The sequence below is a fragment of the Biomphalaria glabrata genome, chromosome 12, assembly GCF_947242115.1.
Source record: "Biomphalaria glabrata chromosome 12, xgBioGlab47.1, whole genome shotgun sequence".
Lineage (NCBI taxonomy): Eukaryota > Metazoa > Mollusca > Gastropoda > Planorbidae > Biomphalaria > Biomphalaria glabrata.
The window spans coordinates 36793357-36810814 of NC_074722.1; the positions used below are offsets into that span (position 1 = coordinate 36793357).

The 17458-nt window shown below is 35.3% G+C and overlaps 1 protein-coding gene across 1 annotated transcript in view; it reads left to right on the plus strand.

Annotated features, from left to right (window-relative positions):
• The window catches only part of LOC106079858 (uncharacterized), a 46752-nt gene extending 41043 nt beyond the window's left edge, over nucleotides 1–5709 (plus strand). Inside the window, exons 12-13 of the mRNA XM_056006242.1 lie at nucleotides 3717–3957; nucleotides 4461–5709. Coding sequence (XP_055862217.1) covers nucleotides 3717–3957; nucleotides 4461–4530 — 311 coding nt within the window. The 3' untranslated portion in view covers nucleotides 4531–5709. The remainder of the gene's footprint in view (nucleotides 1–3716; nucleotides 3958–4460) is intronic.
• The last annotated feature ends 11749 nt before the right edge of the window (nucleotides 5710–17458 follow it).

The following is a 17458-nucleotide window of genomic DNA, read 5'->3' on the forward strand; positions in this document are numbered from 1 at the left end:
TTGGAGCTTGTAGAGAGAGTTAGTTAGAGCTTGAAGCTTGTAGAGAGAGTTAGTTAGAACTTGGAGCTTGTAGAGAGAGTTAGTTAGAACTTGGAGCTTGTAGAGAGAGTTAGTTAGAGCTTGGAGCTTGTAGAGAGAGTTAGTTAGAACTTGGAGCTTGTAGAGAGAGTTAGAACTTGGAGATTGTAGAGAGAGTTAGTTAGAACTTGGAGCTTGTAGAGAGAGTTAGTTAGAACTTGAAGCTTGTAGAGAGAGTTAGTTAGAACTTGGAGCTTGTAGAGAGAGTTAGTTAGAACTTGGAGCTTGTAGAGAGAGTTAGTTAGAGCTTGGAGCTTGTAGAGAGAGTTAGTTAGAACTTGGAGCTTGTAGAGAGAGTTAGAACTTGGAGATTGTAGAGAGAGTTAGTTAGAACTTGAAGCTTGTAGAGAGAGTTAGTTAGAACTTGGAGCTTGTAGAGAAAGTTAGTTAGAACTTGGAGCTTGTAGAGAGAGTTAGTTAGAGCTTGGAGCTTGTAGAGAGAGTTAGTTAGAACTTGGAGCTTGTAGAGAGAGTTAGAACTTGGAGATTGTAGAGAGAGTTAGTTAGAACTTGGAGATTGTAGAGAGAGTTAGTTAGAACTTGGAGATTGTAGAGAGAGTTAGTTAGAGCTTGGAGCTTGTAGAGAGAGTTAGTTAGAACTTGGAGCTTGTAGAGAGAGTTAGAACTTGGAGATTGTAGAGAGAGTTAGTTAGAACTTGAAGCTTGTAGAGAGAGTTAGTTAGAACTTGGAGCTTGTAGAGAAAGTTAGTTAGAACTTGGAGATTGTAGAGAGAGTTAGTTAGAACTTGGAGCTTGTAGAGAGAGTTAGTTAGAGCTTGGAGCTTGTAGAGAGAGTTAGTTAGAACTTGGAGCTTGTAGAGAGAGTTAGAACTTGGAGATTGTAGAGAGAGTTAGTTAGAACTTGGAGCTTGTAGAGAGAGTTAGTTAGAACTTGGAGATTGTAGAGAGAGTTAGTTAGAACTTGGAGCTTGTAGAGAGAGTTAGTTAGAGCTTGGAGCTTGTAGAGAGAGTTAGTTAGAACTTGGAGCTTGTAGAGAGAGTTAGAACTTGGAGATTGTAGAGAGAGTTAGTTAGAACTTGGAGCTTGTAGAGAGAGTTAGTTAGAACTTGAAGCTTGTAGAGAGAGTTAGTTAGAACTTGGAGCTTGTAGAGAGAGTTAGTTAGAACTTGGAGATTGTAGAGAGAGTTAGTTAGAACTTGGAGATTGTAGAGAGAGTTAGTTAGAACTTGGAGATTGTAGAGAGAGTTAGTTAGAACTTGGAGCTTGTAGAGAGAGTTAGTTAGAACTTGGAGATTGTAGAGAGAGTTAGTTAGAACTTGAAGCTTGTAGAGAGTTAGTTAGAACTTGGAGATTGTAGAGAAAGTTAGTTAGAACTTGGACCTTGTTGAGAAAGTTAGTTAGAACTTGGAGATTGTAGAGAAAGTTAGTTAGAACTTGGACCTTGTTGAGAAAGTTAGTTAGAACTTCGAGATTGTAGAGAAAGTTAGTTAGAACTTGGAGCTTGTAGAGAGAGTTAGTTAGAACTTGGAGATTGTAGAGAGAGTTAGTTAGAACTTGGAGCTTGTAGAGAGAGTTAGTTAGAACTTGGAGATTGTAGAGAGAGTTAGTTAGAACTTGGAGCTTGTAGAGAGAGTTAGTTAGAACTTGGAGATTGTAGAGAGAGTTAGTTAGAACTTGAAGCTTGTAGAGAGTTAGTTAGAACTTGGAGATTGTAGAGAAAGTTAGTTAGAACTTGGACCTTGTTGAGAAAGTTAGTTAGAACTTGGAGATTGTAGAGAAAGTTAGTTAGAACTTGGACCTTGTTGAGAAAGTTAGTTAGAACTTCGAGATTGTAGAGAGAGTTAGTTAGAACTTGGAGCTTGTAGAGAGAGTTAGTTAGAACTTGGAGATTGTAGAGAAAGTTAGTTAGAACTTGGACCTTGTTGAGAAAGTTAGTTAGAACTTCGAGATTGTAGAGAAAGTTAGTTAGAACTTGAAGCTTGTAGAGAGAGTTAGTTAGAACTTGAAGCTTGTAGAGAGTTAGTTAGAACTTGGAGCTTGTAGAGTGAGAGCTCCCCACACAAACAATAATTGTGCTAAGTTTCAACTTGATCCGAGAACCGGAAGTGTGAGAAATAACGCGTTCAAACTTTGTACCAGACAGACTTCAAGCTTTGTGAAACTCGAGCTCTACTTAAACCTGTTCCTACTCAATGTGGCAATGTCACGTTATCGTCACCCACATTTAGCTACGATGAATTGTGTATCTTGAACATGGAATGGGAGTTGCTATATCTGACTTACACATCAACTCAGATAAAAAAAGACTTATAGTAGTACTTGAAACTACTTCTAGTAGGTTTTATTGTAATGAAGAGTTTCTTACATAGTGGGGAAAAAAAACTATAAATGGCAATCAATTTGATGTATCCGGTGTAAAAAATAAAGGAAGTATTGATAGGTAATGTTGTTTTTTTTTTTTGAAGGTCTATGATGATTTTTGCCCACACTATTAGAATCCAATTTTCTTAACTCTTTCCAATATTTCAATAAGGGTGAATCTTTGCGCTTTCACATTAGGACTTAAATAATATTTAAAAAGGGGCAACTAAAACTTACTTAAAAAGGGGCAACTAAAACTTACATGAAAAGGGGCAACTAAAATTTATTTAGAATCGGGCAACTAAAACTTACTTACAAAGGGGCAACTAATTTTTTTTTAAAGGAGCACTAAAATTTTTTTTTTTAAAAAGGGGCAACTAAAACTTACTTAAAAACGGGCAACTAAAACTTTTTTTTAAAAAGGGGCAACTAAAACTTTTTTTTAAAAAGGGGCAACTAAAACTTACTTAAAAACGGGCAACTAAAACTTTTTTAAAAAAGGGGCAACTAAAACTTACTTAAAAACGGGCAACTAAAACTTTTTTTTTAAAAGGGGCAACTAAAATTTATTTAGAATCGGGCAACTAAAACTTTTTTTTAAAAAAGGGCAACTAAAACTTTTTTTTAAAAGGGGCAACTAAAACTTTTTAAAAAAAAGGGGCAACTAAAACTTTCCTTAAAAGGGCAACTAAAAAGCGATAATAAAAGAAATTTGATACGAAGGTTAAATGCCACGCATTGGGATATTGTTACAGTTATAGCTCAATTCTTTTGTATTTAATTAGAAACAGGGACCTTAAATGTGGCGTCCTTGACATTGTTAAGCTTATCCTGGCAATCTTAAATACCGGTAGTGACAATTACGCTAGGACAACAACTGACTACAATGACTTACATCAATGTCGTGAACACATTTTTACGACGTTACGCAAACATAAATAAGTATCAACGATTTCGACATTCTTTGTCTCTGCTGTTCATATGACATCCCGGTCATGTCAAGGCAACGAGCTGACGGTGACAAGAGTTTCTCTTTATAGCGCCCCCCCCCCCCGAAATTGCTTGAGTCTTGCCCCCACCCTCAAGGCCGCCTCTGATAACATCTTATCTTGTTAATTAAAGGAGATAATTACGTTGATCTGTTAATCTAGTCGTGCGTGTTAATTAGAGACAAACTTTATTAAGTCCTTTTTTTTTTCTGAATGATTCAGCCAACCCGTTCCTTACTCAATAGCACAAGGGAAGAAGGAGCACTTGTATTAATTTGTCCTAGCATGTGGAATAAGAAATGTGCAATTATGCTTTCTATTTTAAGGTAAACTGTTTAACCCTTACCTGACTGATGTGGTCAGAGAGTTGCTTAAAGACAAAGATCCCGTCGTCCGAGCAGTGTCAGCAGTGGCACTGTCACAGTACGCCATGCCAGATGATCGCGTGACCCACGCCGCCATACTGACCACACTTGATGACCTGAACAGCCTGGTCAGAGAGGCGGGATGCAAGGCTGCTTGTCACCTCAACAGTCACCAGGCCCTCGAGAAACTGCATTTATTGTCGTATGTTTTAAATCTATATTTTTTATATCATCTAATTTTATGCCATTATAGTATATTATAATGTAATGTTGCTAAAGTGTAAAATATATATGTTGTAGTCTTATTTAATGGACTATGTTGCTAAAGTGTAAAATATATATGTTGTAGTCTTATTTAATGGAATATGTTGCTAAAGTGTAAAATATATAGGCCTATGTTGTAGTCTAATTTAATTTACTATGTTGCTAAAGTGTAAAATATATATGTTGTAGTCTAATTTAATGGACTATGTTGCTAAAGTGTAAAATATATATATGTTATATATATCGACCATAAATTTAACCACTGCGGTTTCGATCGTATAAATAGTTTAGTTATTCCACACGCAAGGAAAGTAATAACAGGTTTTAGTTTCGTACTTTCTCGTCCGCAGGTGGGAGAATCCGCGATATGTGATTGGCCCATAGCGCTTCTATTTATAGATTTGTGACGTAACGGGCCAACTTGTTTTTCTTTTGTTACAGACTCACAGACAGTTCGGACAAGGTCAGAGAGGCAGCGACACAAGCAATTAAAGAGATTAGAGAGCATTAAAGAGAATGAAGAGAAGTTTCGACTTACAGACGACACCGTTATACTTATAGATGGCTGATGACTGCACATGTGTTCGCCCTTTCCCGTCAGTATCTTTCAACCAAGACACATCAACATAATGATCAACATATTGGCCAAGATATTGAACAACATCTAGATACAACATGTTGACCAAGATACTGAACAACAAAATGACCCATATAATGATCAAGATAATTTCCAACATTGTGACGAAGATAATCAACAACATAATAATCATGATAATGAACAATATAATGACAGATGTATCTACCAGCACAAAGCAAACAATCGCACTAAATACATTTTTGCTGCACATATTTTCAAGGTAACGAATACAGGAATTCCCTTAATGGAAACTCTGTTGTAATTATCAATGGTATTTTTTCATTTAAAAGCTGTGTAATGAATATATAGGGTAGTGTGTAGTCCCCGGAAGTACATTTAATAAACACAAGTAAATCAGATTGAAAAAAACTGAGATAACTAAATGCAATATTTTACTTCATTTTGAAACGCCTTCTCCTTTCACCTGTTATAAGACTGTTATAAGAATTTTAAATAATGACATAATTTTGCTTCCCTATGTCGCACAAGAAACTTTTAATTATTGACTAAGTCTTATAAATAACTCTTAGTCATTTAAAAAATTAAAGAGAAATGATCTCCACAGTGTTCTGTATATTATTTCCCCTAAACATTGCTTTTGACCCTCGATTTCAATAATGTTATCCTAATAAATTGTTATCTTTGCTTTAAAGTGTATCATTAGAGACTCTTGAGTTCTAAGAGAATATCACTATGGCTGTCTTGACATTTGTATTTTACTTATATGTAAATATATGGCCTCCTTCAGTTCGTCGAAAAGGTGGCCTCCCGTATTCAACTTATTCTATAAGCTGGTGGACTCTAAATCGAGTTTTAATTCACATATCATTATAGTTTGGAAAGTTTTATCTCTATGCTGCCATGTGGCAGTTTAAAAAATATGCTTAATCTATTTATATAAGTTCATATGCATAACTTCAATTTGGTTTACATAAACATGCATAAACTTTATTATAATAAAGGAACCTAGCGTTGATGTTTTATTGTATTACATGCTGTTGAAAGCACTAAACGTTGCGTTGTAATGTCATTAAACTATTTAATCACAGTGAAGATGTTATAGAAATTGTTATTAATGATATGAATAAAGAATTAAAAGATATAGATACAGATTGATACACGACCCTCTATCAGACTCACTGCAATCACCACACGGCACAACCATCCTCAAGAAGTTGCCAACTCTTGACTATACTTTTATGAGTTTGATAAACAATCAAATGCTGTACAATTGGCATCACGAAAGGTCTTACTATGATCGCTGTACTCAATGGACCTCATTCACCAACCGTAAACAAACAACATTTAGCCAAGTGGTGCTCTATCTCTTCTATATAATTTACGATCTCATGTTTAATTCATGATGGTTGTCACGTGACAGTTTTTTTTTGTTTTATCAATAAGATCACGTGACTAAATGTTGTTTGATTACGATTGGTGAATGAGGTCCATTAATACTGGACTCTCTGTCTCGTCTTGAACTCGGCTGTCCTCAACTGAACCGGACAGCCTTGACCCTACACACTCCCTCTTTATAGCCTTGACCCTACACACTCTCTCTTTAAATCGGGTCTATCAGGGCGAGACCAATCGTCTAGAAGGGCCTGTACATTACCCTGCAACGTCGCAATTTGTAGGCAGCGGAGACCACTAGCTCGTCGCTACGTCGTAGAGATCTGTGACGTGGCAACGCGCTATTGGTGTAAACTGCCCACATGTTGTGACGTTGAAGGTCAGTGATAAGGCCTACCGTGCCGAACGGTCTCGGTCCTTCTCGAAAAAAATCACAGAAACGCCAGTCCTTTGAGGCTATCCCATGACCATATAAGGCAGCGGTTCTCAACCTTTTATGCTCGGCGACCCCTTTTTACAATCCACCACTCTGCCGCGACCCCCCCCCCACACACACACACACATACAGCAATAGATGCATAGACAATAACAATCCATTTTTTCGATGGTATTTGGCAAATCGTCAATCGACCCCAATGGGGCGCGATCCACAGGTTGAAAACCCCTGCTATACGCAGTCCCAGCAACAACCAGTGCACTCTCTGCTGACATAGATTTACTATAACCGTTGTACGCCTGTGGTCGCTTAGGTTCTCTTTAAGTCTTCTACGTCTGTCCTCGACAGTGGATTCTCTTTTGGTCTTGAATGTGCATCCCGCGGCATTTTTTAAAAAAAAATCTCATGTTGTCTCGTAAAAGATATTTGCACTGAAAACCCAATGCGCATAGACCAATTGCTATAAAACACCGTGGATTGTATCCGCGACCCACAGGTTGAGAACCCCTGATATAAGGTATGATGTGCACGTTTACACCAGTCCGCTCGCAATACACAGCCCTGTGTAACGTGTCTGCTAATCACACGCATGGCTACTCGCGTCACTTAATTCAATTATAACGCTATTTCTTGTGTACTAAAAAAAGATTTTATTGTAGCCAGAATGAGGTGCGATAGGAACTCTTCTATGTCGTATCTCCACTTAAGCAAAAAAAAAGAAAAAAAAAGAAAAAAAGAAGTATTTATTAATTTATTTATTAATTGTGAATAACATGTTCCAATATTAAGCCACTGTCGTTTTTTTTTTTTTTTTGAAATTGTCAGTTATTCCCAAAGTGCATTTTTTTTAAGCATAGGTGTCACCCCCTAACGAGTGTCACCCGGTGCGGACCGCACCCCCCCCCCGCACTCCCTAGTGACGCCACTGGGAGGGAGTGTGAGAATTTGAAAATCCCCCGGGGTGCCTCAAATGAGCGTGTTTTTTTTTTTACATTAAATTTTAAATATTACGCAAAATGCTGTGGCCTCCAAAGAGTTCAAGCCCTCCTCCCGCCCCCCACCCCCCATACCCCCAAATGATGGTAAATTCCTAGCTACGCCACTGACTTGAACCTATAGACTGAAGGAAAATAAAATAAAAAGATTTTAGCTAAAAAAAATGTGTCTAAATCACAATGTGGACACTTTTAAAAGTGATGGAGTTGGATTACAGAATACTAAGATCAGTTTTTAGACCTTTTAGGATGGTCTGTTGCGCTCTAACAGACCCCTGGGTCCACTTGGTACACTGGATGGAGAATCTTTGTTTCAAGTTGTTACAAGGAATACATTGCTGCTAAAGACAAGGGAGGCTGGATGGAGAATCTTTGTTTCAAGTTGTTACAAGGAATACATTGTTGCTAAAGACAAGGGAGACTGGATTGAGAATCTTTGTTTCAAGTTGTTACAAGGAATACATTGTTGCTAAAGACAAGGGAGGCTGGATGGAGAATCTTTGTTTCATGTTGTTACAAGGAATACATTGTTGCTAAAGACAAGGGAGACTGTATGGAGAATCTTTGTTTCAAGTTGTTACAAGGAATACATTGTTGCTAAAGACAAGGGAGACTGGATTGAGAATCTTTGCTTCAAGTTGTTACAAGGAATACATTGTTGCTAAAGACAAGGGACACTGGATTGAGAATCTTTGTTTCAAGTTGTTACAAGGAATACATTGTTGCTAAAGACAAGGGAGGCTATACTAATGGACCTCATTCACCAATCGTAAACAAACAATATTTTGCCACGTGGTTCTCTATCTCTTCTATACAAATTACGATCTAATTTTAATACATAGTGGCTGTCACGTGACAGTTTTTTCCCGTTGTTTTATCAATATGATCACGTGACTAAATGTTGTTTGTTTACGATTGGTGAATGAGGTCCATTCCAGCTCCTGCCTATCTACCCTGTCTCTTCACTGCAGCATCTTGTTCTCAATCTGACCCCCGTTTTACAACCAGTCCTGACTTACACACTTTCCAAGCTGTTCACTCAACCATGTACAATAAAGGGCCACTGGTCATTTCATACACAGGCACACACACACACTGCACTACCGGCCACTCAAAAACACATACACTTACTATCACAAGGGTTATTAAAATTAAAATCTTTTTTGAGTCGAAGGAATAAACGACTATTTCCCAACGGGCAATTTATTAAAAATTAGATCCTTAAAGGCATTATCTTTGATCAAGCTAATGAACTAAAGATACATTGTAAAAAATTGAAATGTTCAACAATGACACCAAATGGACCTCATTCACCAATCGTAAATAAACGATCTAATGTTTAATCCATGATGGTTGCCACGTGACATTTTTTTTCGTTGTTTTATCAATAAGATCACGTGACTAAATGTTGTTTGTTTACGATTGGTGAATGAGGTCCATTGAAATACATAATTGCACTTTCGTAAAGGCGTTTACAAAAATATTACCTTAAAAGCCTTCCCAAAATATCCTTATAGGCCTACCAAACGTCAACTTCAAAACGTTAAACTGTAGGCCTACTAGAGTTTGTATACCAACAGCATAGACTGCTTTGATGTCAAGATCTGCTTCATGTTATAAGGTTTATTATAATGGTAGCTAGCCCTAATCGTGCGTATCAATTGTTGCCAGCTCGCACCATTTTTACAAAGCTTCTATCAACTCACTCTGTCTGATAAAAAATCTGTACACGTTATTTCTCCATTACCCATTCTCGGATCAAGCTGAAATTTTGCTGAATTATTTTTTTTTTTCTGACCACACAAGAATCAATAAAGATAATAATAATAAAAAAACACCAATTAGTTAATTAACTAATGGGTTAGGTATCACGAACAAGAGAAATTTGACCTGATTGACACGAATACAAAATTTTGACTCAGTTGCAAATTATTCAACTTTCGCAAAGCTGAATCTGTTTCTTTCTTTTTTTTCTGCATTAAGTAAAAAAAAGAAGAAATTTTATGTAATGCGGTGTATCCTTTAAAGTTGCAATGGGATCGTTAGCGATTGACCATTGGTAATTGGTTGAAACTTGGATCATAGTTTAACAACATCGTATTAATATAAAATTTTAATTTAAAGTTGATATAAATATTGAATTGTTTGACAGAGAAGCAAAGCTCCACAGATTCAAAACGAGATATGCCAAACTGCGAGACCAAGGCTATGATGGTAATTTCAATATGACAGAAAAGTAAAATGGCCCTGAGGCATTGCTTCATCAAAAGGCAGCCGATCGAGCACTATGTTTACCGTGCTATACTTGTTCTTAAATAATTCCGTCAGCTGTATTCAAGAAATGCAGATTTCTATAAGTTTGCATAAAATGTGCATATATTTTTACTCACAGCATATCAAGATGGGCGCTTCTTGAATCCAATAGAGAGCATAGTTTATAGGACAGTTCAATAATTGTTCCCTACAATGTGGTCATCAAGGAATAATGCTCTAACTGCAATGAGATACAGATATTTTGGTGTACCAAATATGATTACACAAATTACTTTCTGTTCCTAAAAGAAAAATGAAAGCTTGGAAGCTGCAGCACTTGGGGGGAAAATTATAAACTTTTGATGCTATTGTTCTGTACAAAATTGTGAGCGCAATGAATTTGTTTAACAAATGTTGCAACGTGAGCATCAAGATCTACGCAAAGCTGTGAATCATCTGGAGAAGATCTAGACTGAAGTAGGCTACAACATTGGAGAAGATCTAGACTGAAGTAGGCTACAACATTGGAGAAGATCTAGACTGGAGTAGGCTACAACATTGGAGAAGATCTAGATTGAAGTAGGCTACAACAATTGAGAAGATCTAGACTGGAGTAGGCTACAACATTGGAGAAGATCTAGACTGAAGTTGGCTACAACATTTGAGAAGATCTAGACTGGAGTAGGCTACAACATTTGAGAAGATCTAGACTGGAGTAGGCTACAACATTGGAGAAGATCTAGACTGAAGTAGATTACAACATTGGAGAAGATCTAGACTGAAGTAGGCTACAACATTGGAGAAGATCTAGACTGGAGTAGGCTACAACATTGGAGAAGATCTAGACTGAAGTAGGCTACAACATTGGAGAAGATCTAGACTGAAGTAGGCTACAACATTGGAGAAGATCTAGACTGAAGTAGGCTACAACATTGGAGAAGATCTAGGCTGAAGTAGATTACAACATTGGAGAAGATCTAGACTGAAGTAGGCTACAACATTGGAGAAGATCTAGACTGAAGTAGGCTACAACATTGGAGAAGATCTAGACTGAAGTAGGTTACAACATTGGAGAAGATCTAGACTGAAGTAAAATACAACATTGGAGAAGATCTAGACTGAAGTAGGCTACAACATTGGAGAAGATCTAGACTCAAGTAGGCTACATGATTTGAGAAATGACTTTGGGAGTGTGAACCTGATGCTGCTTTTTTGTTTTACTTGTTTGAGGAAAATTAAGATCCAATTTGACTACTGTAAACTTGTGAAGAGAAAATTTAAGATCCAGAGACTACTTTCAAAATCAACGTATTATATCGAAGTATCGATGTCATTGTTTCTCAATTACTTGACAGATTTCATGGGTATATCAAATGTCAATGATTTTAAGTCGTTCATTTAAGTCGTTTCATTTTAAGTACAAACGATGACGCACACATGCGTCTTGTCTCATCTGACACAGATGATATTGACATAGAATATTATTCAGAGATGCAGCCCTTGAAAAAGCCTTCTATAAACACATATAAAGTCTGAGTTCAGTAGGCCTACTAGATTTTGTTGTTTTATTTATCATAAACAACTACATTTTTATCGTCAGGCTTTCCATTGTCACAGCAGGCATGTCATTTCTGGCTTTGTCACAGATTGGTCAGCTGAGCTGTTATTCTCGAAGTTACGACTGATTAAAAAATGATTAAAGAATTTCTATGACACATAGCCTGTTGGCGTCACTGTTTGTGTGTGTGTGTGTGTGTGTGTTTGTGTGTGTGCGTGTGTGTGTGTGCGTGTGTGTGTGTGTGCGTGTGCGTGTGTTTTATTTTTTCTGAGCAAAAAAACTGCCTGGTTTTCATTTAGTAAGTGTCTATAATAGGACGAATTGCACATAAAACATTAGTTGGTTCATCTATAACGCTTCAAGTCGTTTAATTCTGTTCAGAAGTTGAAAAAAAAATTTGCAATTGAAGACACTGTTGCCCGACGGAGTCCGCATTGAATAAACGTAATGACATTATTACTTATTAAAAAGTAGCAATACTTGCACTGGAATCTCGTTTTCTAAATACTTTGAGATTACTCGAGTTTTTTTTGTCATACACTAAATTAGTCTTTTGGGGGGGGGGGATGATGGGCGCCCACCTAGATATTCTTGAACCCGGGCCCACGGCTACCTTGCTACGCCACTGATACTACACACATGTTGTGACGAGCTCTCCGGTTATGTGCTCTAAGTGGACGTAACTACACAGTAGAAATAAATCTGCGAACGCTATTTCATTTGTTGACCTCCCTTGAAATGGAAAACTCCTCGCATATTTTTTTTTTTTGGATTAATTTGATCGAAACATGACACAATCGAGCATTCGATAACAAAAGTATTAATTAGGAAAATGTTGTGTATAAATAGTAACTATTTATTTCACTTTCTTTTCTTTTCTTTTTTTTTTAAGAAACGCCATCTTTGTATTCTTTTGACGTCAGTTGTCTAGTTATTTACATCCTAGGAATCCTTGGGCTCTTCTTTTTTTGGGGGATCTGACTTTTTTTTTTTTTTGAGGGGGGGGGGGGGGGCTCTGACTTTTTTTTTTTTGGGGGGGGGGGGGGGTCTGACTCTTTTTTTTTTTTGGGGGGGGGGGTTCTGACTCTTTTTTTTTTGGGGGGGGGAGGCTCTGACTCTTTTTTTTTTGGAGGGGGGGGGCTCTGACTTTTTTTTTTTTGGGGGGGGGGGTCTGACTCTTTATTTTGGGGGGGGGGGTTCTGACTCTTTTTTTTTGGGGGGGGGGAGGCTCTGACTCTTTTTTTTGGGGGGGGGGGGAGGCTATTGGCCTCTTTATTCGGCTTTTTTTTTTTTTTTCGGTAAAAAGGAACAATTTAAATAGATACAGTTTAAAATAAATGAATTAGCTACTATGTGAACAAATATGGAAGTGACAATTAATTACATTAAGGAAGGGGGTGGCCAACCTAAGGCGCATGCGCCAAAAAGCGGCCCATTGCACAATTACAAGTGGCGCATTTCACGCTGAGAAAAATATGAAGAAAAAGCATGCCTGCTCGAAACAATGATTATAACCGATTTCTAATTAAAAATAATGCCACAGGAGTATAATTGACAGGAATATAATTGACAGGAATATAACTGACTAGCTATTTTGACGCCCATATTGGCCGAAGTGTTTTTCAATCTAGTTGTATCAAAATACACAGGACATTTTGATATATGTATCCGGTGATTCTTTATATTGTATATGGTAATCTTTTTTGGTCTTTTTTTTCTTTCGTTAGCCTTGGACAGTTTTATGTTACCTATTTAAGCTTTTCATTATTAGAAAAACATGATGATAATTTAAATATTTTTAAAGAACATAAGGGCCTTAAGTCACTCTAAAGAAAAACCAGACGGTCAGACGTATTTGAGGAAGCAGAGTCACGTCTAGGAAATCCTCAATTAACTCCCTTAAATAAATGTAAATAAATTTTAAACTAAAAGTAAGCCATCATTTACGGGCGGAGTTATCGGAACTGAAATCTTAAAAGAATTTTAGTTTGTCCTCTTCTGAGATATCAGTGCTTTATACAAGAAGATCCCATTATTTCGAGGTGCGTTAACTTTCTAGAGGAAAAGATCTCAGAAGATTTTTTAAACTGAAAAATATCACACATGATTTTGTAGAAGAGATCGATGTGCTGCCCAAGGAAAAGAACTCTTGTGTGTGGGGAAAAATTGATGTTTAAATAAGCACTTTTAGTTGATGTTATTTAACATGTAAATGCCCTGACACTAAAACCACATTGTAATGAGCAATGACACATTGATTTCTAGCTTTGTGCATGATATCACTGATTCAAAGTGATGTCGAAACTATGTATCTTTCATTTTAAAATTTGAGTGGATTACTTTGAAGGGTATTGAAGATTGCGCAGATGAAACAGACTGCATGCTTGAATTTAAAAATCAATTTTCAGTTACTTAGTGAATTCTTCTGAAGATTCCTAAAACATGAGTCTGAAATTGGAATTTGATGAGCTTCCCTCAATACCGAATGCATATGAATGATTAATTTTGGCTATCAATTTGTAGAACTTAGACAATAGTTTATATCAGTCAGATACTGATGCAAGAAAATATTTCAACCATGAAAATGATCAAATGACCTGTACATCCCCTTATCCACATTACACAAATGTGTATAGCAAACAAAATGTGTACAAATTACCTTGCTTTTAAATGACTAAAACATGTACGATTTTAAGTGACGCATCTGAAGCAGATATGAATAAATTTGGCGCTCAAAAGCAAAGAGTTGGCCTAAACTTCTTTCTACTGATTTCTATTTGTTTTGTGATAGCAAGCTTTAAATAAATTTTTTTTTTTTTTTTTTTTTTTAGGAAACCTCAGTTTTTTAGCCTTTGACTTCAGTTGTCTAGCTTAGTACATCCTAGGAATCCTTGGGCTTTTGCCTCTTTTCTTTGCCTCTTTTTTGGGCGTTGCCTCTTTTTTGGGCTATAGGCCTCTTTATTGGGCTTTTTTTTTTTTTTTTTTTTCAAAGAAAAAAACACAAAAAAACATCATTCTAAATTATTAACAATAATTAACACAAGGAAAATTTCATTAAAAAAAAAAAAAAAAAAAAAAAAAAAAAAGACATTTTTATCAAAGTCATATTCCAGGATTTTCAGTATGATCGCGGAGTAGGCTGCAGCGAAGATCCATAAGATGGTCACGGGAGTGTGTCCAGAAAATGATGACAGCAGAGTTCCAAAAAAATGATGACAGCAAAGGTCCAGAAAAAGGTGACAGCAACGGTCCATAAAATGTTGACAGCAAATGTCCGGAAATTTGTGAAAAAAAAAACATTCACAAAAATTTTGAAGGTGTTCCTTAAAATGAGTATTGCCAAACTATATTCTTATTATTTTTTTTATTTTTTTTTTTTAAAGACTTATGAGTGATTAGCATTCATTTTTATTTAGATTTAGATTTATTTTTGCAACAATTTTTCCCTTAAGAACCTAAGACAAAGGACCTCCATCCTATATCCTTAGAAATTCTCTGGGGTCTGCTAGAGTTACAAAAATATACATTTAATGAAGCAAATTGGTTTGTATTTAAGTACAGAGCACAAAGTAAGTATGTGTATGAAGAGCTTAAAAAATTATTTCATTTTGGCATATAACTCATTTTAAGATTAGATTTATTATTATTTATTGTAATAGTGTTTTTTTTTTTTTTTTGTTTGTTTTTTCCGTTTCTGTTTTATTTTTTAACAGTTTAGTAGTCCATTTGGTCCATTTTCATGAAATCCTGTCCTGTTTGGGTTGTCTTGAAAATTTATTAATTTGGTCAAAGGGATGTAACCAAAAGAAATTTCCACCTTGCATCTTCGAGTCCTAATTGTCTCTCTTGTTGAAAAAAGAAATTAATGAATAGTTTATAGGTAATTTTTAGTAATTATAATTTTAAAGCAAATAAATGATGTATTAAAAACATACACATGCAAATTTTTAATAGTTATTACTTATACAAAACCACACACTCATACATTCAAACTTATTTTCTTCATTGTTTTAAAAGGCTTTGTAAATTGATAATTTATGATACAAATGGAATCTACCAATTCATGATAGAAAATAAAGGATTCCTTGGTTAATATAGTTTATAGGTAATTTTTAATAATTATAATTTTAAAGAAAATAAATGATTTATTAAATACATACACATGCAAATTTTTAATAGTTATTACTTATACAAAACCACACACCCATACATTCAAACTTATTTTCTTCATTGTCTTAAAAGACTTTGTAAATTGATAATTTATGATACAAATGGAATCTACCAATTCATGATAGAAAAGAAAGGATTCCTTGGTTAATATATAACATATGTACATACAATGGGTAGATGTAAAATTACCTTGGGGTTAGCCTTTATAGTGTTCAATTTTAAAATCAACTATATTTCTATATATTATATCTAAATCATTAGGGTTAAAATTGGCATTATGGTACACAGCTTTAAGTCTACTGTTCCATACTAAGTTTCTGTATTCTGACACAATTATTAAGTTAAAATTATGTATCATCTTGTGTTTAGTTTTAGGCAACTTGTTTAAGAGAATAGATAAATTAATATTCACATTGGTTTCACAATTTCCTTCTAATAAATCTCTTACAGTATTTCTAACATTACTAAATAAAGAACATTCTAGATATAAATGCTTTTCATTGTCACCATTAACAAATTGACAAAATTTACAATATTTTACACCAGGTTTTTTCTTTGAAAATGGAGTCATCCCAAAGATAAGTCTGTAAGATATTTCTTTAGCTTTTGTTGCAATGTGTTTGTTATGAAGGTTAGTAAAAGTGTCTTTAAAATCTGTTATATTTAAATCTTTTCCCCATTTAATCCTAATAGCTAAATTTTCTTGTAACTGTTTTTTTAATGTTGTGTATATTTCTTTATATTTATTGTGTATTAAAGGTTCATTGCCAGAAAGAGTTCTTGAGATGGATCTGTAAAAAGGATGTAAGTTTGTGCCAAAATAGTGTGGAGTGTTGTTTTGTATTGGAATTAAATTGCTTAATCTCAAACCATAATAGTATATTGTAAGGGGGAAATCATTTGGATTCTTAACTACTTGACCTATGAATTTTAATCTGAGTGCACATATTTTAGTTTTGATGTCTTGTAAATTGATCCCCCCATCCTCTTTGTTTTGAATGATTGTGGTATGTTTGATGTTTCTAAGTGTGTTTTTGAAGATGAAACTTCTAATTATGTTATTTAATTGAAATATGTATTTTGTAGGGGGTTCTATAATATTGGCTAAATAGACTATCTTTGGGATGACCAAATTGTTTATAAGGATGGCTCTACCAAAAATAGTAGAACCTGTGTGCTTGTACATGTTAACTATATTGGATGCCTTAATAATAATATTTTTCCACTGATCTTCACAGAAGAAAAAAGGGTTACTATTGTATTCTATACCACATATTTTGATTTTATTTACAAGTTTAAAAGAATATTTTTCCTTAAATGTCCACTTCCCTACACCCATTATTGAGGATTTATTTATATTAATTTTAGAACCACTGGCATGGCCAAAAATTGTAAACTTTTTAACTATGTTATTAATATCATTTTCAGAGGAGGGAAAAAATGTTGTGTCGTCGGCATAAGCCTTAACTTTGACTACTGGGATGGGTCCCGGGATTTTTGTTCCTTTGATAGATGGGTCTGACCTAATAGATTCTAGAAAGGGTTCTAGACAAAGGATGTATAAAAATGGGGATAAGGGACAGCCCTGTCTAACAGATCTTTGAATTGGAAAGGATTGGCTTAAAGAATGGTTGATTATTAGTCTACTGTTAGCATTGGCGTAAATTAGTTTAATAAATTTTATTAAAAAAGAGCTGATTTTACATTTTTCTAATACTTTAAAGAGATAATTATGGCTGACTCTATCAAAAGCTTTCTCTTGATCTACAGATAGCAAGGAAACGCTAGAGTTTTTTTCATGACTGTACATGATAAAATCTCGAATGAAATGTGTCATTCCATCAATACTCCTGTCGGGGTGGGTGCAGTATTGGTCTTGTCCTACGAGTTGGGGAATGAAGGGTTTAAGTCGTTTAAAAATAATTTTTGTCAGTAGTTTATAGTCTGTATTGAGTAGTGAGATGGGCCTGTAGTCACTTGGAGAACTGTTATCTGTTGTTTTTTTGGCTAATAGTGTAATATATGCTTCGTTGAAAT